Here is a 24,855-nt window from a genome sequence, read left to right as displayed (position 1 = left end):
CCTTTGATCAATGTTAATATATTTGGTGAACTACATATTAACATTATTATTTGGTGTTCTCAAAAAAATAGTTTTAGTATGTTAAGAGACATAAATTAAAGCGACTTTCATCCAGAAATTTTCTCCGAGGCAGCCTTTTTCGGTCACGCGACAAAACCAGTGATGGGACTTTCTATGTAAGAGGTGGTGCCTGGAGACAGTTCAGTCTCAGCTTTAGTTATTAAAGCATTTGTTACAGAGGGCGAGTATTAAGAAAGGGTTACGATGATAATACATTCTTTTTGTTTGCAATTTTTCTTTTGACAAAATTTTAAGAACAAAAATGCATAAATACATGTAAAATGTTTAGACAACAAAAATAAATAGTGTTAAAACAAAAATGGTTGAAACCAACAAGAGTGCATTTACGAAGTACGTTAGAACTCTAGACAACTAGTAAAAGCGACCCTGGAAAGGAGGAGTCTGCTAAAATATTGTCAACAGTAGAATTTAATGTACTTGATATTTTACAGAAAATATGTATTTGATACCTGTGTGAAGACTGAAACGCTAAAGGGCTTGCTAGAAAGAAATGGAGGAAAATTAATCAATTGATGAGATCATGTGCCCATGAATGTACAGTCGATTCCGATTAATAGGACCACATTGGGACAGCATCAATATGGTCCTAATAACCGGCTGATTGAATTAAGCAAACAGGATCTGTGTAGTTTGACCGAACATGCAACACACAAAATATTTAAAAAGCCTTTATGATTATTGTGAGTCCCATATGTATGGTGAACATAAAAAGAGGAAAAATTGCTATTTACGAAATTTTTCCATTAAAAAAAATTAAAATAAAGCGAATATTCTTTTTACACTCATTCAAAAAGGTTACCAGACTGATACGGTTTTAGTTATTCCTTCCAGCCAGTATTGATTCAATTCAATATCCAGAAGTAATTAAAAATAAGACAGTGAAAACAAAAAGTGCTAAGAACTAATCGGCCATTTGAAATTCCAATGAAATGTAAATTACGAATTTTATAGTTGAACTTTTTTTGTTGTTGTTTTTAGAAAAAAAAAATTACATATTATTGAATGTGCTAACTGAAATGAACAAATTTGAACTTACACTGAAATTTTATCTCTACTGGAATTGCGGCCATGCAATGGGAGTTCTGTTAACCTTTTTTTCCTATAAATATTGCTGAGTTTAATTGAAAGTTTCAAGGGACCATTATTAATTTTTATTGCGCTAACAATTAAGTTCATCGACCACTTGAAACTCGCTTCGGGTGAGAGATTTAAAAAAAATTCCTGTTTTTTCTCATGTTACTTGGTCTGATTAAACGTATTTTTGGTCCCAATAAGCGAATAATACTAGATTTGTGTAATGGGATTTGTTTTGGTTCTTTAAGATTTAGTCCGAATAAGCGGCTGGTCCGATTAACCGGTAGTCCAATTAAGTGGATTCCACTGTATATCCTTCTTGAGATAAATGAAAAAAGAGTGAATTCATGAGTTGTCTGCAGTGGGGAACAGAAAGTTAAAAAAGATATTTTTCAAAACTATTATTGAAAGAAAATATATAACCTCAATAAATTAAGAACTTCAAATTCTGCTTCATTTTCTAGCCATGGAGTAGGTTGAAGAAGAACAGAAATATCCAACTCTTGTATTTCTTTTTGAGTTGCAAGTGCTATGATACCAGATTTCACCTAAAAAATATAGGTAAGTGAAAAATAAAACAATGTTTTACTAAGATATTTTACTGGTTTTACACATTTTTCCCACACAAAGAGTTTGACGTTACTATCTTAAAACAATTTAAAAGCTTGGAAAATTAATGCATTTTTTTTTAGCAATCATGATTGCTTATTGCTTTCATTTGACTGTTTTGAATTCCTATGATTTTATTTTCCCACCAGCACCCTCTGCAGCACCACCGTCGACCGGCCGCCTCACGATGCTGCTCCTCTAGCGAGCAAAGTCTCCAGATTCCATCAATATCCTACACTTACATGCATACATACACATACGTACACACACATACACACATCTACACAAACACATACACACATCTGCACAAACACATACACATACACACATCTACACAAACACATACACACATCTGCACAAACACATACACATACACACATCTACACAAACACATACACATACACACACACAACTACCCACACACTCATTTCTGCACACAGACAAATACATATGCCTACACACACATACACATCCCCACCCACTCACACACAAACATTCATACACACAACTACCCACACACTCATACCTGCACGCAGACACAAACACACATGCCTACACACATACACATACCCCCTACACACAAACACACATACCCCCCACACACGCCTACATACACACACACACTTGTGATTGCGAAAAACATAATTTGAATTCAAGATGTCAAAATTCAAATTAATTTTTTCTTTCTTTTAAGTATATTAAATATACTCCTACATAAGTTACCTCATGAAATGTATATTCTTTTATGTTGAAGTCAACAGCCCTACTTTTGAATGGGGAAAATCAGAAATGTTTTTCAATGACAGAAAATGAAATACAATATTTATAAAGGGAAGATTTCTCAAGTGCATTTTTTCTTAACTGTTGCTTTTATTCTAAATCAATATCAATAAAATTTTGCATTTTAAAATTTAGCAATATTCATACATTCTTTTTTAAAAGAACAAGCTCTAGTTCCCAGAAAACATTACAAAAAATTTGCAAGTAGGGAATTCAAGGGTTTCTTAAAGTTTTTGTATATTCATACTTTCACAGTATTTATAATTAACAATTAGACAATAAAAAATATATCAGAGCTTGTCAACACCTATTTGTGATTAGTTTCTGGAAATATTCCCCCAACTTAGAAACTTTTTTACACTAAATTGTTCAACTTATATGCAAATATGTGCAGTAGATTACATAATATGACTGTAATATTATCTAAAATTTTAAAATCTCTCAATTCTAACCATAGCCAACCTGAACATTAAAAGTGGGAATAAAATTTGTACTCAGAGTAAGTTAATTTAATGGTGTTGAATGTGTTATTTTCTTTCCACAATAAAAATAATGTAAATCAATAAAACAATTTTTAGAACCAACAATACAGTTTCTTTTGCTTAACTTGATAAAATTATCAAGATTACCAAAGAAATGATAACAATTTCCTTTGGTAAGTACAAGCATTCTTTCCCTTCTGATAACATAGTGAAAAGAAGTAAGCGTTTTATTTTCTTTCTTTTTTAACAAGATTAAACTATGACAAAAATAAAGCTTTTATTATAAATGCTTTTCAAGTAATTTACTTCACTATTCCAATGTAGTCTTTTGAAATTGGTGTTAAAAGCCAATTCAAAACTTAATAACAATAATATTAAAGAAATAAGTTTATTAAGTCCTTTACATTACTTTTTTTTATTTAGCAGTGGTAGAATGCAGCATTAGTTAGAAATAATTAATAAATTTGAATAACACAACTATTGTAAATTTTCATACTGTAAATGTTTTCAAAGTGTTGTAATTTACAACAGCATAAATATAGTTTTTGTTAACATTAATATTTAAAAGCAAAGTCAAAACTTAATATAACTTTAAATATTGGGAAAATAAACTCATTTGTCTTTTACATTACTCTTTTTAAATTTTTTTCTTTTCCTTTGAATTGACCAAAAACAGCTTTAGCTTGCAATAGTTGCCAAATATTTTGGGTTTCTGTCCAACTAAATGACTTAACATTTTGCATTGGTGCTACTAATGCAGAATGTCAAGCCATATTTAACAAATGTCAAGTCTACATAATTAACATATGTGCTGAGTTTCTTACCCTACTAATGCAAAAAGTATTTATTGTATCTTGATCTTTATGAATAATTCGGACAGTGTTAGGATTGCTCTCTGTGTTTTCACCAGGTTCTGCAGCATCTTCATCCTACAAAAAGAAAGAAAAAAAAACTTAATTATAGTTGGGTGAAGATCAGTAAGATGGCAGACTCTTTATCTTGACCTTAATTGTTGTATTGGTTATCATTTCAACAGATTTGTCTTGCAACTCTGATTTTGAAAATATTGCTCTTCAAGTTTCCAACTTCAAACTTTCATTTCAGACAAAATGTTATTTTTACCAAATTTTAGGATGTTCCAAGAAAGATGGAGTACTGAGTTTGACTTAACGTGTTTATACAGTAACCTTAGCCATAGGCGGATTTAGTCTGTACATTCTGGGGGTGCAGCAATATAGCAGTGGCGTAGCTAGGGAGGGGCGGTGAGGGTAGTCTGCCCGGGGCGGCATGCTTTTTGGGGTGGCGATTTAGCACTTCTGGGGTGGAAAAAAAAAACAAATAAGGGATTCATACTTTAAATCTAATTCTGAAGGCAAAGAAAAAAACCCTTTGAATTATAAGATTTTGGTATGACTGAACGGTCATTTCAGTGTTCAAAGTTGAAATATTTCCGTAGTGAGCCCTTGAAGCTTCCTCATTCAGTTATCAGTTAATGTCCTTAAATTGTAATTCATCACTTAAATTGTATTTTAAAGACTTAAATTTCGGAAAATATTCAAATATGTAATATGAAATATATTTCTGAAATATAACATCTGTTTCTGTATATAAATATCAAATATATTTCTGTAAAAGTTGTTTCTTTGCCAGTGCTGAATTAATGCAGGGAAAACAAATTATTGGAACTTTGTTACGGAATAAAAGCTGACTCTCAATCGTCCTCAAAGGCTTAAACTAACTTCAGGTTTGATAAAGATTCGGTAGAGAACCCCATTCGGCCAAAAGTTGCTTTTAACTGCAATTTTTCCAGTAAATTCAGAATATTTCTCCGAGATATGCGCCCTGACAGTCCCCTTTATTTTTGTAGGAAGAATACGGATTAAATTGTTTTTCCCTTTGCTACTTTAAAGGAAGTTTTCTATTTTGAGCGATGATTTTCAATGCTTTAATGTATTAGATATGTCTCAATGAAAATGTGGAAAATAAAGGGAGACAGGCGACAGAAACTGTAGTTTGCAATCGCAATTTCTGATTCTTAACTACTTTTTTTTTTTACTGTTTTTTGATTCCTAATTTCTTTTATTCGTACTATACATTCATTTTTTTTTTTTTTTTTTTTTTAACGAGAGACTAATTTTTTTTGATCGGAAATATGAATATGGCGCTTCGAGCTCTTTTTATACAGTCAGCCTTAATGTGTCAGTGCTGGTTTCTCTTCTGTTTATTCAGGGTTGGGCTAAAATTTGGAAAATGTTTTTTAAAGTTTTCCTTTTTGAAAGTTGATCAGGAGAAAATTTATCCCACGTAGGTCTGCCTTACTTCATGGCATTAAAATGATATGAAAGCAATTTTTTTTTAAATAGGAGACTATTTTAGAAATTATTTTCTGTATCTGGTAACTATTTTGGAGACTTTTATTCATATTAAAGGCAACAAAAGCAACTAATTTTCATAGTGGAACTCAGTGATAGCACTGCTCCGCCCCCTTCAGAAAATTTTGAAATTTTACAGTGGAAGTGTTAATTGGTAGTTGATTTCAGAGTGATTTTATTGTACTGTTTACTGGAATGATGTGTAAGGACTTTATATCATTTTTGGGGAAATATATCACAATAGCCATATTTTTTGACTTTATTAGCCATGGTTGTTTCAAAGAAAAAGAAAATTGTAATGTTATACCAATACATACCCAATTACAGAGTATAAAGTTATTATATAATACAGCTCTGAAAAATAATTAAAGGAATGTTTTTATTTGATTTATGTAATTATTTATCATCTTTCTTTTTTAAATGGAAAAATACTTCTTTTTAATTCATGCAGCACAATTTCTCTCGCACTGGCGGTGTGTGGTGAACGGGTCACACGATAAGCAGCCTATTTTTGCATTTTTTAGTTTGCTTTCAAGTTAATTAACTTGCATTTAGCTGTAGAAAAATATAAGTTGTTTTACAATATTCCTGAGGAGAAATATATATTTTCTCCTGATAAAATATATTTCATTTAAATTTTCTTTGAAAATCCAACCAAAATTGTTGGGGGTGCGGTGCACCCCCTGGCACCCCCGTAAATCCGCTTATGACCTTAGCATAATGTGATCACACTGAATGTTGTCAAAATCATTGCTGATAGCTGCTCCATTCATTTGCAGGTTGTAATTGCTTTAAATGACTGTCACTTTGATTCAGAGAGATGATTTCTTTGCAGTAGAAAACAAAATCGAAACTAGGTACATAAAAGTTGCATAGATCAATTTTACTTAATACATGACCGAAGTTTGCAAGTTATAAATGTCGATTTGAAACTTTTGTAGTTGCACAGTAAAGACAATTTGCAACTTAATAGAGTTTCTACTGTTGTTACGTATTTGCAAGCATAATATTTTTGATGAGTAATTATCAAAGGGGGTATTGTAAACTGAACTTCACATTGATGTCCAATTAAAATGACTGATTATTTAGGCATGTCTATGATTATATGCAAATGCATGCATGTAGGTTAATTTTTAAAAAGTAATCAAGGTTTTTAACGTGATTTAGAATAGCAAAGCTAATAAAAGCTAAAAATATTGATAATATTCAACAATAAAATTAATACCTTGAGAATTCGTAGTTTCTTCCTAAAAATGTAACGAATAAAAACATCTTGAACATGTTCCTGACGAACTAAGAAATTCCACAATCTTTTTACAGGTAAGACAACACGGTGATTAGACCTAGAAAATCAAAATCCATATTAAATCTTTAAATGTATTTACTTCAGATATTATAGACATTCAAGCATACAACACAAAGTACAGAATTGTAAACTGTAAACTTCGAAAAAATAAAAAAGGCATACAAAATCGCGTTTGTATTGTGAAATAAAAATAGTTCTAAGAAACTGAATAAATGCACCACAAGAGGAGTTGCATGAAAACTATTGATTTTTTTAGAGAGGGAAGGGTTGAGAGAGGGTGGGCTCTATAACATTTGAGATGTTGTCCTTGTAGAGGGATGAGCTGAGCGCACCTAGATAAACCAGAATTATTTCAGCTAATTGATACAATAGAGAACCGATCATCCAGGATGTTCTGAGCATTGCTATCCCAGATATCTGAAATTCCTGGTTTCCTGGATCGCTAAAAACATGTCTGTCAATTGGTTATCAAACCCAAGCAATAAATAGTAGCATCATAAAATAAGAAGAAAACTGTTCACAAATGCAAATAAATTTTGAAATATTAAATGGAAAAGAACCATTTAAAAGCCTAAAAAATTAAACCCTTCACAAAAAAGACCCTCAAAAAATATCTCCACAGTATTCGAAAATGTTTTAAAAAGAAAAAAAGAAGGATAAGAAACATTTTCACGAACATAAATGTGCGATTTTTTATACTTGTGTATGAAAGTAATTTGTTTTTGTGAGCAAGGTTTTTCTTGTAAAGGTTTTGTTTTTGTGATTACAATAGTTGTTAATTGTTCCTTTTGCATTAAATTAATACCAATAGAAATTTAGTTCTTAAGTTCTTGCAGTCATTTTCAGTCTTTCGTTTAATCATCTCTAGATTTTACAATGACAACTATCTGGAATATTCGTGAATCTGGCATTCAGCGTTTCCGGTACTTTTCGAGTAGTCACTTATACTAACAGCTTTAATTAATGACCATTCATTAAAAAATTTACATTAGAACAAGCCAGTAATATCTCTTTAGTTGTCAGATAGAATAAAACAGGGAAAATGTTAGATTTGAGCATTTCAATTTCAAGTTTCGTTTGGTAAAATATTTCAAAAACTTTTCCTTCATGTTGGATGACCCTTCAACTTTTGAAGTAAGTCTTTTTCTACACTTTCCGAGATATCTTCCTCGAACAATACTGTATTAAAAAGAAACTGTTCATGTTCTTTTAAGTATTTTGCTTTGTAATGCTCACTTTTTTTAGAAATTGCCAAAAATGCGAGTTTTAGAAAAATGACGGGAAGATGAAGATAAAAAAATTCCAGATTTCCTGTACCCAGCATTAAAGGTTCTGTAGTCTATACAGTAACTATGAATAGTAGTCACATTTAAGAGGATCTCAATGATTTTAAAGAAAGAACTGTAGGTGTCTCAAATACTAATTTAATATTTATCATACATTTTTTGGTTTCCAATGTTTCATGAGATTTTTAAAGATTAACAACGGTTGCCATGTTATAAATACTTGGTCCTGCAATTTATTAAGAATTTCATAAAAAATACTAATGTTATCTTTAAACTTTCAGCAAAAACATAAAATTATTGAAAACAAAACAAATTTTACCTAAAAGGAGTATTGTTTAGATCAAGCAAGGCAGAGTATTTCAAAACTGCTGGTCCAATATGACTAGAAGATGAACAACATTCAGGAATATAATTTGGAGGCGGTTCTTCAAAAGAATCCATGTACAACTTTAGATCTTTTATCCAAAATTCCAAGCATTTTAACACAGCTAAGATTAAGGGACTTACAACAGGCAAATCTAAAATGAAAATTATTCAAATACATAAAAGGAAAAGGTATATAAAGAAAAAGGAAAAGATATAAGTTTTTAAAATTACAGTTATAAATATACACCAAGAATTACTTTTATTTCCTTTGAATCTTATTTTAGAATCATACGATTCATAAAAATTTCTGAATGAACTGTGATTCAGCCACACAAAAATTGCAACAAATGATGGTTTTCTTCTTCAATAAAAGATATTTCCACATTTTTAGGCTGTAGTTCATCTATGCAGGATTAAGTAGCTCCATACCACCCTAGGCTGGTGGAAAATCTGTTGTATTTTTTGTCAAAAGTAGGAGCAAACTTACTTTGACCTTGAAAAAATGATTACAAAAGAAGTGTTCCCAAAATGAAAAGAAATCTAGTATAGCAGTGATTTTTATGTTATTTTATTTATTTTTGTTTATTGTTATGGATGGGGGCAAACATTAATCTAAAGAAGGTTATTAAATGATTAATTTTGGATCGTTTAAAGGTACCTCATTTTTATGAGATTAATAAAAATTAATGTATTTAATGAAAAGAAAAAGGTATATTTATAAAAAATAGAAATATACTGATATTTTGTAATCAAAGGTAGTAAAAAAGAAAAAAAGAGTATGAAGTGAAACTAACTAACCCAGGCAGCTGCCTATTCTGGCTACTTAGAAATAGGGCTCTGTATTCATGATGTTGCTGATCCTGCTAGAAACATTATGAATGGAACATGGCCTATAAGTTCGGTTATATTATTAAAACCAATGTGCAAGGTGTTGTATTTTATTGATTATGCCAGCATTTCTTAAATTGTGTTCTGCAGAACCCCAGGGTTCCACGAAGCTCTCTCAGGGGTTCATGCATTATTACCAACTATTGCCTAAAATTACGATTTTGACGTAAATATCAAATATATATATATATATATTCTACTATTAATACTAGAAACTCTCCCAATATCTATAGCAGCAGTTGAAAGCACAAGTTTAACATTTGATTGAAGATCAATTTAAGTCAACATAACATCAAGTGACATCAAAGTTTATAAATAACTTTAAAAATCGTTGTAAAATAAGAGAATTTAATTTTTAAGTTTTAAAAACTTTTTTTGTAAATTTTAGTGCATTATTAACATTATTGTAGGTAAAACACATCAGTATTTGCTTTTCTAACTAAGAAAATATTTTAATCATATAACTCATGCATTTGTTCTGAGGTTATTTATTCCTTTAAAAATACTCAAAATCACAAATAGGCATGATAGGCACATTGGTATATTTTTCTAGTCCTTTCAAAAAAAAATGTAACTATGCATATATATTAACGGTTTGATCTTTTTAAAAATGTTTCTAAGAAAATATAAAGCAGTGTTACCTTGTAGTTCTAATCCAGCAATATTCAAAAATACTGTAATATGTCTCATTGCAATTTTGACAACAGCATAACGAAGAATACCCCAAGTGTATGAGGAAGGATCTAACTGTTCCAAACCACCAGAATCAGAAACAATTTTTTTACGACTAGATGCACTCTGAACTCCTTCGGTGGATTCCCCAAAAACATCGTCAATTTCATTTTCTTCCACTTCTTCTTCATCACTTGGTAATGAAGCATTTGAATCATAATCCAATGAATGCCATTCTGTTGGAAGCTCAGCCTAGTTGGAAAAATTCAAGATTTTTTTGTGAAACTAATATAAAATCTCACACAAGATATAAAAACAATCACATTCATTTTTAAAAATGCTTTCCAATTAAGAAAACTAAATATTTTTCTTGTTCATCAAAATAAACATACATTTGAACTTTAACCTTTTATGAAATAATATACTAAAGACATGACTAGTTCAATGCTCTAATGCTTTGTAAAAAAAATGTCCGCACAACAATATTAAATTCTTACATTAAAAAAAAAATTCATCAAACCTTTTGTTTCCCCTTCAAATTACTTGTATATATTTGTTTTCTTCATCTGTTGCTGGGACAACTTAAACCACTTAGATATACGAAACACATAGTGCATACAAAAAAAAAAAATCCAGGAGCAATTTAGAAAGCTGAACTACCTTTTCTGGTCAGAATTTAACACAAGAAATGCAGACCTTGTCTTTTACTTCTCAATGACTATAAATTTCCCACCAGCAATAAGCACTTTTCATACTTGCTATAAAGCAAACTTTTCTTATTTAGGAAAAAAAAAAAAAAGATATATTAAAACAGTTTGTGGAAAGCAATGGTACATAAGCACGTATTTTTACAGCAAATACAAACCAAAATAATTAGTTTCTTAAAAGCAATTTAGGGTGGTAAGTAAATAGATAAAAATAATTAGGTACCTAATGGTTTTAAAATCAGATAAGCCCTACTGATGTTTATTCAATATTTGTACTTTTATAACTTCATGAGTATGGATGCAGGACAGAAAATCACACTTAACTGAGGTCAAAAAGAATTTTTTGACAAATAACTTATTTGAAATAAATAATCCATATATGTCTCAATAAATAGAATTAAAACTTTTCCCATAATACCTTTGACATAAATAAGGAAACCATAGACATTTTCGGTGGCACAAATTGTTCTCGATACATTGGCTTATCTTCTTTGATAACAGGTTGACTAGTTTGCTGTCCCAGCTGACCCAGCAATTTCATATGGAATTTGATCCTTTGGCGAGAAAGAGAATCGAGTAAACCTGAACTTGCCTCAGCATCTTCTACAAAAGAAATGATTTACTGTTTCCATGAGAATATTTTAAAAACACGAAAATAGCATCAGCTTTAAAAATGAATAAAGTAACTTTTAGTGAGTTTTAAGAAAAACAAAGGTGATGTTTGCATGGAGTAAAAGTAGTGCAACAGTTATACAGATGTCCTATAATAGCATTAAAACATCATGCAAAATAACTCAATATTTTATTGAGTTGTACTGTAAAGCAGTAGTGCCTAACCGTTCTTTAACCGCGGGCAACACCTCCTATTAAGATGAATTTTGCAGGACAGAACAAGTATAAATTTTTATTATATTATTTGAAGTTTTTCTAGATAGCATGAGAAAACAAGGAAAATGAAAGACAATTATGACCTAAAAATTGTGGTCATCTTACTACATGCTTATTTTATTAATACAAACTTTGCATCTGTTTTATAGAAACGAATTTTTGACTACTTGACTTCAAATTTGCAACAATCATTCATGATACTGAATGAAGATGATCAACAGGTTTCAGGATGCATTTTTTGTGTTATAACATTCAACAGGAACAGGGACCGATTTATACACCTGGGTGCCCCGGGGCATCGACAAATATGGTGCCCCCCCCCCACACACACACAAATATGAAGGTAGTTTTTGGATATTATTTTGATAGAAAGAAAACTCTAAAATAAATTCCTGATTTTCATATAAGAAATTTTTTTACAGTCGCAGATGGAGAAACTATGTTGGTTAAGGTAAATCATAATGTGCTTTCTGCGTTCCTTTGTTTTCTCCTCTGTTTTCTTGTAGTAAATTCATCTATAATGTCCTTATAACCAAGTTTTGCAGTCAAACTTCCTTCTATTAATAATAGAGCTAATGAAGATAAGTTACTATCAGAAATGAGAGTACGCAAAGGACACTTAGTTCTCTTCAATAGCGAAAATGATCGTTCTCCACTACAATTTGAGATTGGCAAAGTCAAAAACAATGTCAAGGCTGTATCTACACTGGCAAAATTATCCATTTACTACATTTATAAATTTTTTTTAAACTTTTCGGTCATTAAACTTTCTTTTCCGATGATTGAACTAATAAGAATAAATTCACCAAGAAAAGATTCCTCCAAATCACAGGAGTAAGATTTTTAAAGATCTTTTGCACTTTCTCGAATATTTTGCTTGTCGCATTCAAACAAGCAAGAAAATTTCTTTAACATGTCATCATAGGTTGACATTCTGAATTTTAGTTTTGTAATCAAATTATAACAGATCACATAACAAGAAGTTCTGTCTAGAACTAGACGAGCCTACTTTCCCGTATACCCATACTACTTCCTAGTACCTGATCAATATTCTCAAAAATAGCTAAAATCGCAAATGTTTTCAAACATATTTTTAAAATACTTTAAGCTGATTTCAAGGAATAAAATATTCCTCACTCATTTAAAAAAAAATTATATGCGTAAAAAAAAAAAACCCTGAACAAATAAAATAGCAGCAACTTTTAAACAAAGCAGCTAATACACTTTTTTTAATCAAAAAAATCTTTAACAGCTTTCAAAACGAAAAAATAATAATTAAAATTTATCAGCTCATTAAAATAAATACATCAAAAAAAAAAATCTTTTTCCCTGTTGCCAAAAACAATTTTTTAAATGAATTAATGCACTTACCAAAATAAATAAAAACAATAAAATGTCAACTTAAAGAAATAATTTTCATTGTCAAAAAAAAAAAATCATCTGCGCATAACTTTATGTAGAAACATAAATGACTTCGAGTTTATTCGGTGAAAACTGAATACCTAAATTAAAACTTTAGCGTAAAAATAAAAACAAGTCAGATCAACAATAATTATTTCACAGTCAAAACCATAGCTGCGGAGTCGGAGTTGGAGTCAATCTCATTTTGGGGTAAAGAAGTCGGAGTCGAATATCGAAGAATCTGAGTCAGTCATTTGTCCTTCGTGTATAAATTTTTGCCAAAGCTACTAAGTCAGAGTCGAAGTCAGGGAGTCAGAGTCCGATTAATTGTCAGGCACAGGACTCGGAGTCGGAGTCAAGTGCCCTTAAATTCTCGGAGTCGAAGTCTGGAGTTTGGCATCAAGAGCTATTTCCAACAAAATTTGTTTGAAGTAAATCCGCCTTCAAGAACGGAATCTACATTGACTCTCAGTTTCCCCGTAGGCGCTAATGTTAAGGGATTTGAACTGTTCAAAATTGAACGGAAAATTGTTCAAATCAAAAAGATATTTTATAAACAAGTTTTTCATCAAAAGCTTTTTCCTACAAAGTTTGTTTGAAGCAAATTCGCCTCACAGTGCGGAATTGCCTTGAATTTCCCCGTAGGCGCTAATGTTAAGTTTTTTTGAACTGTTCAAAATTGACCAAAAAATAGTTCAAATCAAAAAGTATAATATGGGAATGAGGTGTCCTCGCCGAGATCTTTCGAACAAAAAAAAGTTTGTTTGAATCGGACTATTCATTCGAAAGTTATTAGGGGGGGGGGGGACAGACAGACAGACCGACAGACATTTTTCCCCATCTCAATACCCTACTTTCCAATTTTTAATTTTTCGATATTTATTTAATTATTTTATTTATTTTTGACTTTTTTTTGTTTTTCGCGATATTTTTAAGATGCATTAGGCCTTCTTTCATGCTTTTTTCTTCTTTTTCTGACTTTTACTGGGAAAGTAGGCTAAAAACAGGAAACCTTGAAACTTTGCTTAGAGTCTAATATGACTTCGTCACATTGTCCATTATAAAACTGTTTTGGAATTTTTTTTCTGTCTTTTTGCACTCTGTCATTTTGCTCAAAAAAAATATATATGATGATAGAAATTTGGTGCCCTTTTTCCTTTGGTGCCCCGGGCCCAGGCCCCGAATGCCCTGCCGTAAATCAGTCCCTGAACAGGATGACAGGGCACATATGGTCCGTGGGTTAGGCACCACAGATGCAGAGCTTAGAGTTAATATATGTATACTGAATAAAAGCATTACTTTCAATAGATGGGGATACTGAAGTCTCCATTGAAGTACCAGTAGAGGCCCCAGCTGTCATATGTAATAATAGCTTGGTTCCACCACCAAATAACAAAGACCATGTTTCTTTTGTAAAATTCTGTCCTACAAGCCGATATAAAACATGGCAATCATATGTTGCTAAGGCATGAATTAACTGACTAAGATATACACAGACAAATGCTTCACACAACAGTGTATGTAACTTGGGCGAGTCTTCGTCCTTATCTTGCGCTAAAAGAGCTCGAAGAGAAGCAACACCTGAATGAAAATAGAACAATGATTAAAATTCAGATTTTAATCTAATCAATATGTTTATTAATGTACAACTCCATTTCAAAAGGAGAAAAACAATAATTATTAACGTACAAAAAAAGAATAACTGAAACAAAATAATAAAGCACATTAAGACATAATAACATACCTGGCCACTTATGTGGTGATGTGGTAACCTTAACATTCTCTTCAGAACTGTTATGTCTATTCCTACTAATGTTACCAGCAAGTAAATGACTGTTTTGATACACAACACCAGAACTAGTTAAAAAGAATATATCTATTGTTAATTATTAATGATAATGATTTGCAGTGGTTTGAGACAACAATCTCTGGTTTTCCACATATGGTTGAACCAGAAATCCACTGTTTTAAGACATTCAAATCTCCTACTAATTTCAAAATTAGGAAAAAATACTACTACAGAAGTTTTCTAGGTATTTGTAACAATTAGCCAGAAGTCAATACAAAGAGGTGAATAATAAGAGGACTTTGGATTGAAAACTTACTAAGACTATCTGGGACTTTCATATTGACACCAAATTGCTTCTCAATCAAGAGATAAATACTAACAATAAAGTTGAAACAACTTAGCAATCTTTTCACTTCATTTTATATGTTTTATTCTCAACCTTTCCAGTATGAATACAAGTATACTCTTATTTGTGGGGAGGGGGCTTATATTATTTCCCACTGACATAAATGGCACATTGCTTAAATTAATAAAATGTCTAACGAATCACTGAGAAAATACTGAAGCATTACAGCATAAATAAAACACAAAAGAATTTTAAGAAAGTGTTTCGTTTCATATAAGAAAGGAAGAATGCATTTCTTAGATTTTTCCAAAAGAATGAATCTAAGTTCTAAACAAAATCATTTCATAATGCACAACAATGGTTAGATTTTATGTTAACTTATTTTTAATAATTTAGAAGGAGGTAATCAAATCAGATTTAATTTCAATTGACTTTTTAATGTAACTAAACTGAACCTGTTGTAAGTAAAAGTAATGTCTCTAGAAATTAGGTAAATATCTTAAACACACATTACATTAGAATAAGAAAGCATAAGAAATAACTAAATATAATAACAGACTACCTTATAAGTTCTTCCATACTAAGCCCTCTAGGTCCACCTTGTTTTACAACAAATGTATCACTATCACATAATGATTCATAGATGCAAGCTGATAGGGATGTACTTAAGTCTCTTAGAACAATAACATGAGTATATGATGAGCCAGCCATTGTAGGAGGTCCAGTCATGTCAATGATTGTTAACAAGATGTCATGTACAAGAGACTAGAATGAAAAGACAAAACAATAAATATCATTAGCACTAACGATAGCCCCCAGCAGCAGGTTACAAGCACAATTCCTGTCTGTATCTGTCTAATACCAATATTTAATGAAAATCCAATATTTTTTTTTATTATTTCAAGTATTTACCAGCTAGTTAAAAAAGAAAGATGTTGTGGTAGTTATGTACCATATTAAACATCCTTTCTGGAAAAGTTTCATTTATACTTAACCTGTCTCAAAAACTTACACTAGAATTTAAAAAATTATAATGATAATTTTACTGTATCTACAAGGCCCCAAACGTTTCATAATTTTGGTGTCATAATATATGTGACTAGCAAAAATACCCGACGTTGCCTGGGTCAGTGATAATCATGAGAAACAATTGTTACTTGCATTTGTTTTCTGTTTTAAGTGAAAGAATTTAAAACAGACCTTTTTGACGTGATTAAAAATTGAGCTTCTTCCTTACTCATATAACTAAAATAGTATTAAGTATAAAGAACAAAATAGTATCGATTTAGAAAAGAAAGCACGACATTTAAGCATATACAAATTTGAAGAATTTCCAAAATATGAAACTAATCTTCACATATTTAAAAAGATTTTTCTGTTAATACTTTTTTTTAACATGGAGTCTAAAACCTTCTCTGTATGACTATTGAAGTACGAAGTGTTTAAAAAAAATGTAGCCGCTCGTAATCCCGTCATACTTGCTGTAGTCATTTTAGGAAATTTCAATCATTGTGGCTTTTGGTGCGATTTTACCAAATTTACGGGAATCGTTTTGGGATACCTTCGATAATGTTCCCCCTCCTTAAAACGATATGTTACTAATTTTCGTTACAGAGATATTGCCACCAGATGCTGAGATACTTTTGGTTACCATAAAATGGCACTAAACAGTTGCATCCGAAATATTTCCAAAATAAGTAGTAAAATTTGGCGACTGATCAAGTTCCAAAATAGATCTCAGTATCGCGGAACCTTAAAGATTCTTTGATTGGCGATATTTTGTTTACATGGTGAAAGCTGACAAACATTATTACGTAGTCTTTGACTTCAAAAACCGTGACAGTTGAAAAAACTGCCAAATGCATCCGCTTCTGAAATCTTTCTGCATAAATTTTGGGGAGGTTTCTGCTGTTAGATTGGATAATAATTAAAAAATCCAATCAGCACAAATAATAAAGAAAACTCCATTAATTACACTAAAGTTCCGTTTAAATGGAAAATAATCAACCAAATCTATAGTTATTATTAGCCAATCTTGGAAAAAAAAACGTTACTTTAAGATTTGACTTGAGAAAAGCCTCAAACAGTCAGACGAAACACAAAAACATTCAACAATTCTAACTATGAACTGGGAGTTGAGATGATACACTAAATAATGAATTGGGTTGAGGAAAGCTTTCGAACATGGAACAAAAAAAGCCCATAACTCGTTTTTCATACAATTTAGAACTTTCTAACAGATGCCATCTTCAGCAGAAAAATAAGCGCTTTCGATGGACACATAATTTTAATATGTGCACGTATTTTTTAACCGTCATATTGGGGCATTTATGCGAAAATTTGGATAAATTAGAATAAAAAAGGAACTATCAATCGGATTTTTATCGAACTGGTCTACAAACCTCCCCAGTACCAAAATGAACAAACGGTAAAAGTTTCAGCCAAATCTGCCGAGTAGTTTCTGAGATCTTAGGGAACAAATTTACCAAACTATTTTTATAAATATAGATAATGCATATCACATTTTTTACCCATTTAATTTTTTCCCATTTTTCTGTCATTTTAATCGTTTTTCCCCCATTTCGTTGTTTTTATTATTTTCTTGTGCATTCCACGTTTTCCCTGCGTTCCCTTTTAAATTTCGCGCCCTTTATGACATCAACTATGCGATTTATTCATTTTTCCAATCGTCTAGCTTTTTGACAATTTTTCAGTTGTTGATCCGATTTTTTTCATCTTTTTGTCCACCATTAAAATGGTGGTAGCGTCCTTTCCCTTCATTGTTTGGGCGCCAAACGCACTCACTGGTTCCCGCGCATTGCCGCATACCCGGATCTAATCGCTCATTCGCCGATTCATTTTTTCCACTCCATTTCACTCTGCTAGCAGCTCCCAATCCAATCGGTCGTGTTTTTGGCGGCTCTTGGCTTTCTCCAATGAGGGTGATGATAAAGCATCAATACGCAGCGTCCTTGGTCGGCCGTGGCTCTCCGCCGTATGTTTAAGACCTCAAAAATGTAATGAAATGTAAATAAATGGTGAAACCATTTATTTTATAACATCCAAATTATTTAATCAAGAACGTTAAACTTCGTGGCAACGAATGATGATAGCACAGGAGGTGTATCACCTGTGTGTGTGATGACTTCGGAGGGAGATACGCAGAATGTGCCGTAATTGAGCCCTTCAATTATGACCATATTTTGATGATCAACATAGCTGTGAGCAATGATGCGGAGCTGCATTTACCCCATTCAAATTTTAATTGTTTGATGATTTCAAGGCCGCCGCCAAGGCGATTACCAACTGCTGCGCCATTTTTTTGTGTGGCTTGGCCTGCAAGTGACATCGTTGATATCCGAGTTATCCCGGAATACACCCCACCATCTTGTCCGTATCTTGGAATCGAACTGCCCGTCCTGCGCCCATTTTAATTGGAATGTTTTACAAACTATGCGAATGAACTCCCCGTTTTCTGATTTTTAGCGAACTTTGCAATGCTCCAGCTCCACATTTTTCTTTCTTCTTCTTTTGAACTTTTAAGTATGTCGCCCGCGGATTTGTGTTTTTTTATTATGTGAATAATGTTTTTTTTCCTGGTGATCACCATACAAAAGTCCTGTCACCTTGTCTGCTTCGAAATTTAGCATGAAATAAAGAACGTAGGGTAATCACTGTGTCATTCCTATCGTCCACATACATTCAACATGGGGTAAGTCTTTTAAATTTTTGTTCTTTGGCATTCAAGGCAGTCGTTGATCTGAGGTTATGTGCGGCTGCGATGCTTCCACTTCCACGGCCTACATTATCTTTTTGGGTTTTTGAATAATTCTTCAAAATTAAACGTGACGAATCATGACAATATAGAGTTATAAAACAATGAAATTTCTATGGGAATTGATATGCTGATAACGATAGCATAGTTGAACTTACAGCTATCATAAATATTTATATTACTGCACATTTACTCTTTGAGGCATAGTGGTAGCCTTTTATTTATTTACTTTTTTTTTTTTTTTTTTTTAAACTAACAGTTGAAGTCACTGTGTCAGTTGGATGAAAAAAAGGCTTGGAGGACCAAAATGAAGCCACTATGCCTGAAAGGGTTAATATGCCAGTATATATCAATGCACTTGACACAAATAGCTACATAGAAAAATAATTACCTGAAGATGTCGAATGGGATCTGCAACTACAGTTTTCTGGCAAGCAACACTTGCTGCCAGAAGAGGAAGTGTAGTAGGAAATGGTAATGGTGAAAGGAGTTGTTGTCTAGATCTTTCTTGTTGTAACTCATGAAGGAGCAAAATTAATTCCATACGGACAGCTGCCAAGCCTCCTCCATGAGCTCCATGAAGACTGCAGTAGCTTAGTAATGTCCTCAACAAAGCTTCATTTCCTTTCAACCACTGCTTACGGCGATTTGACCTTTGCAGTTTAGCTTCAAAATCCATCTTATCTGCAAGCAATATCTCGTGGAGAGAAGGTTTTTGACTTTGAAAATCAATTGCACTGTCCCAATTACCACTGTTGGCATTACTACCATCTACTGCCATAGATTCAGTGGGTGCAGCTGCAAAAAAAAAATAATTTCATAAATCTTTCACAAAGCTTTTTTTTTTTTTTTTTTTGCAGTTTTTAACTGCCAAAAAGAAATGTTTTCAGTTTTGCATACTGAAATGTACTGCATTATAAAATTACACAAACATTAAAATTTTCATGCACCAAAAAAACTAAAAAAGTAAGTAGAATAAAGAAAAATGCTAACACCACAGAGCTATTTCATACATTATTTTATCATAAAATTAAATAAAATAGATAATTTTTAATAGTCATTTATGTTTAATTTATATACAATATTAATGAAAAATTAAATCAGCCAGGAAAAAGAATTTAACAAAATAAAAAGATTTTTCACTTAAATGTTAATAGTAATATCATGTAAGCCATAAGGAAAGAAATTAAATATAAAGTTTAAAGAAACTAAAAAAATAAATACATAAACAAATACAGTTTGTTAGTCAAAATTTTTTTCTCAAGATACTGTCATTATTTAGAATGAAAGGAATTCTGTTACGTCACAGAACTACAAAAAGACAGCATACAAACATAAATTTAGTATCAAATTTCAGAAAACAAAGAGAAATAAGTTGAAGTTATAAGACATTATTGTTTAGCATGGAAATATCTGAATTATTCTAGATCTTTCCTCGTACATTATATGTACAAAACAAAATCTACCATTTAACTTCTACATATCAACCCAAGACTTTAGACCTTCCTACAATAAAATGCACAAAGATAATAAGTCTTTTACAATTAAAATTTTATAAGAGTATTACAAATTATTTAAAAACTACTGAACTTTTACCTGGAGATTTTCCTTGGCAGTTTTTTGTTTCCCTTAATAGAATGAGTTTTTATACCTGATAAAGAAGGGACTTATAAAGTGTTTAACTTATTAATTTACATTTACCAAAGAAGGTAGATTTTACCAAAAAAGCCTCCTCAATGGGAAGTAACTATAAACTCTGTGCTTGAAACTTATGTTTTAAGTGGACACCTTACCTAGTGAAAGAATTTACTCCAAATTGGCATAATTGCATTCACCTGTAACAGTATAAAAATCCTTGAGAGACAGAGGTGTTTAATATGATTTTTGTCAGTTATATTCATCCCCCTAAATTGTCAATGAATTCTATGGAAGACTGAAAGATATCTTCAATGATAAAAAGAGAAAAATATCCAGGGACACATGCACCCAAAGCCAGTCTTTTATGAGAACTCAACTATGGGATATGCATAGTCCAGCAGATAAGATGAAGTTAAATACCTACATCCCAATGACACCAGTGAAACTTATCTGCTCTAAATTCAAATGTATTTCAGAAGTTGTACTTCTTTATGGGTAATGAAGGAAAATTTTACTATAAAATGAATGGAATGCAAATAAAAGCTATGTCAAATTGGCAATCATTTGGTAATACATTGCCAAACTGTCTCCAAATTGGGAACCAAAAATCAGATGCCAAAGCTAGGGTTAAATCCCTTTAAAAGCTACATTGTTGTCAAGATTTTTAATTACAATATATATAAAACAGTTTGTTCTACAAAGTATGAAATATTTACATTCAAATTATGATTCACAACAATATCAAATTAGCCAACAAGAAGAATGTTCTTCAAATATAAACAAGACAAAAAAGTGAAATTTTTTTCTTACCAGATTGGTCATAATCTTGCGAAGTTTTACAGCCATAATGACACAAATCTTTAAGCGCTGAAACACTCTTCTCTAACCAAATGTACAGCTGATATCGCAATTGGCCTCCATCAACTTCATATCCTGTGGCCAAAGTACTCAACTCTTCCATCATAATCTAGGAGAAAGTAAAAACATTGCTTTTTGTCATAATGGATTAATATTTAAATGACGGGAAGATATTTCTGCTTTATGGACATTAGCATTATCAACTGTAGCACATGACATACATATTTAATGAGTAAAAAAAATCTGATGTGGGCTCGACACTGCTTCTTTGTATGCCTAGTAACTAATGAAGTCTTTTTACTCACTCAAAAGAATTGGTACATGTACCCATATACGCTTAGAAGTAATAATACTTCTTGAATGCATATTTTTTTGAAACTTATAAAACATGTTAAATATCGAAAATGGCACTTTTAAATTAAAAGAATTAGGAGGTTTTTGTTGGAATCTAAGATATGATTTGCAATACAATGACAATTATATTTATAATAATAATAACAATAACTAAAACTAACTGACTTTCTAATAACCATTCTCAAAAATCTGCAAAAAAACAGAAAAATTGAGATCTAATACAGAAACAAATATACTTTGCAGAATTCAAGAAATCACACTCACAAAGAGACTTCTCTTTTCGGAAAAATGATGAATGAGAATGACAGTCATAAGAATGCCCACGGTGGAAAATTTTGTGCTATATTAATACTAGTTTATTTTTTTTTTACCCATCTTTTGTTTGTATGTAATTTGAACTATTCAATAAGTCAAACTGTTTGTAGTACAAATGGTCCTCATGGCTCCTTCAACAGTACTAAAGATTGATATTATGAAACTTAGAGCAGGATATTACAAGAATTAATTTATTGTATTACCAAGAAAAAGTTTTCTTACTTTTAAGCACGCAATGAACTTCAGTTGTTGCGCCATTATGTCAATTGCAATAGATTTAGATTCCATTTTCTTCGCATCTAAAATAATAGAAGTATTGTAAGAAGCTACACATTTGAATTTAAGATGCTAATTTGTTAAGTTTTTTTTTTTTTTTTTCTATCTTTTTAGTTTAAAGACAAGTAGTAAACATCGTAGTTAATATTATTTTGTTCAAAAATAAACATTTCTTTTTTTTTTTTCATTCAATAAAAAATTAACACACCATTACTAAAAAACAAAACAAAAATATCAACCAATATTCACTCTTTTGATGACTCAATATTAATTTCCCCAAAAGCTACTATTTTTCTATTGGATTGAAAACTAATACCATTCATAACTTTCATGTTATAAAATATGTTTTAATTTCCTTTTTGGCGATTATAAAACATAAAAAAGTCAAAATTAACTCAAAGTCATACAAAGATGACTCTTTGTTAAGCAACTCTATGCCAAAACAGTTAAAACCAAATGATTATACAATTCTATATCATTATTACTAATGGCAAATGAGGAAAAAAAAAGTTTTAGATGAAAAAATCTCATGCAGAAAAACTTATCAATAAAAATTAAATTAGCATATAGCTAGCTATTCACAAATACATATTCTTACAGTAGAGTAACCAAAACTCAGCACTTGAACACCTAGTCCAATTCAGGAAACTTGGACACATTCTTGATGAATGAAAAAACCTCGAGAGAAAAAATTTGTTGCATGCATTCCCAATAATTCTTAAACTCAGCCACTTTTTGGTCTACATTTGGTAGAGATTTTGAGACTTGACTATAGTGCATATTGTTTTAATGCCTTGTTTTTATTATATGCATTGTTATTCATAACATGAATTGGACATACGTTAAGATCAAAATTCAAACAATTTACAGATTGATCACAACATAACTTTGAAATTCCAAAACATTTTCATGACCAATCATCCAAAAATAAATTTTAAAGCTAAGTACTAAATTTGAAGTTATGTGTTTAGTTTATGAAAGGTAGAAAATTGTATTAAATATTAATAAATTGTAGCATTAATACAATAGATTCATTCCGCATAGTAATTTATGCCATTTAATGAAATATGTAACATGTTGTGTTTCAATGAAAATTAAAAATAATACTTAAAATAAAAATGAAGACTTGTGAGAAAGCCTAAATCAATCTTGAATCAAAAATTTATACAGGGAGGGAAATGAAATATCATAAAATACATTTGAGAATGTAGAGTAAGCTTAAAAACACACCCTCAGGAATATCAGCAGTTTTTATTTCAATTCCATCTTCTGATCCTTCACTGTCGCTGTTTAATTTCAAGTCCAAATCCAATTCTGGTTCTTCAAATCTTGAAACTGGTGCTCCCCAATCAAAATCGGAAGTATCAGTTGGAGCAGAAACTGGTTTACTCCAATCAATATCAGAAGAAGAATTGATTCCAGCTGATGAAGTGACTGGCTGACCCCAGTCTACACTGGTTACTTTGTTGGTACTAGTTAGCATTGGCTTATGGTCCCCAACAAAAGTACCTGTAGCGATGCTATCATCTTTAGCATTGATAACATTAGCAAAATCAAAGACAGCGTCATCTGGTGACATTGGACCATCAGTCAATACTCTGTTGGGCAAGCGTGACAAAACCTCTAAAGCAAGTGCTGGGCAGCCGGCTCGAAAATGGGCATGGGCAGTAGTAAAGAACAATCTCCGTTCCAAAGGTGTAATAGTGTCTTCGAATGGCTTCTGAAATTACAAAGATTTTTAGACTGAGAAGCTCCTCAAAAAAAAAAAAAAATCTGAAAATCACAATAATTAATTTAGCTATAGGGAGCATGTTTTTGAAGATTCTTTTTTTTTTAAATTGTTGAATACAATTTATATGTCCCCCAACTTGAAAAAACTACACAGCTAATCTGAGCAATCAAAAGTACATTTCAATATTTTAAGAAGGCAGAATGGTTAAAAAAAAAAAAATCTCTGACCTTTTTTAAACATTTTATATTTTAGTCCAAAAGTGAATATTATTTGTTGACAGTTGATGTTGATACAAAAGAAAAATAAAAGACTACTTATCAATTAATATAATTCTAATAAGTAAAAGTCAAAACCAATTTGTTAAAACTAATTGGAGCACTATGAACCTTTCCTTCTATGATAGCTGAAATTACTGTAGTTAAAATTTTTTGACAACGTTAAACTTTACATAATTGATTTTATTTTTAATTTAGAACCAGAATATCAAACTATAATTAAACAAAAGTCAAGAAATTTAAATTTTAAATACACCAAGAAGAAAACTTGAGCAAGCAAATTATTTTGCTTGATTTGTCTCAATGCACACAAAACAACCTAGAAAACTTATTTTTACAGACAATTGATTAATTCTTGCAAAAAATAAGCCTAATTGAATTTTAATAAGAAACAATCAATAGCATAGTGTTATAAAATATATAAGCTTTATAAAATACATAAGCTTTTTCTTCAATAACATTTAAACTGTTTTTTTTTTTTTTTTTTTGAGCGATCACGATTGCTTATTGTTCTCACTTGACCATCCTTCGCGTTTGGTTCCTTTTTCAGCGTGAACCGCCCACCAGCCTCTGGTCCTGAGCACT

The 24,855-nt window shown here is 31.2% G+C and overlaps 1 protein-coding gene across 1 annotated transcript in view; it reads right to left on the bottom strand.

Annotated features, from left to right (window-relative positions):
• Positions 1–24,855, bottom strand: part of LOC129225187 (dmX-like protein 2) — a 154,131-nt gene that overhangs the window by 25,770 nt on the left and 103,506 nt on the right. The window contains exons 35-47 of the mRNA XM_054859753.1: positions 23,494–23,983; positions 22,210–22,286; positions 21,271–21,427; positions 19,214–19,620; positions 15,610–15,812; positions 14,657–14,769; positions 14,212–14,493; positions 11,042–11,226; positions 9,886–10,168; positions 8,310–8,508; positions 6,624–6,741; positions 3,851–3,955; positions 1,579–1,703 (exon numbers count right to left, since the gene is read on the bottom strand). Of these exons, the coding sequence (XP_054715728.1) occupies positions 1,579–1,703; positions 3,851–3,955; positions 6,624–6,741; positions 8,310–8,508; positions 9,886–10,168; positions 11,042–11,226; positions 14,212–14,493; positions 14,657–14,769; positions 15,610–15,812; positions 19,214–19,620; positions 21,271–21,427; positions 22,210–22,286; positions 23,494–23,983 (2,744 nt within the window). The remainder of the gene's footprint in view (positions 1–1,578; positions 1,704–3,850; positions 3,956–6,623; positions 6,742–8,309; positions 8,509–9,885; positions 10,169–11,041; positions 11,227–14,211; positions 14,494–14,656; positions 14,770–15,609; positions 15,813–19,213; positions 19,621–21,270; positions 21,428–22,209; positions 22,287–23,493; positions 23,984–24,855) is intronic.

Source organism: Uloborus diversus, chromosome 6 (genome assembly GCF_026930045.1).
Source record: "Uloborus diversus isolate 005 chromosome 6, Udiv.v.3.1, whole genome shotgun sequence".
Classification (NCBI taxonomy): domain Eukaryota; kingdom Metazoa; phylum Arthropoda; class Arachnida; order Araneae; family Uloboridae; genus Uloborus; species Uloborus diversus.
This window is presented reverse-complemented; position numbering and strand designations above follow the sequence as displayed.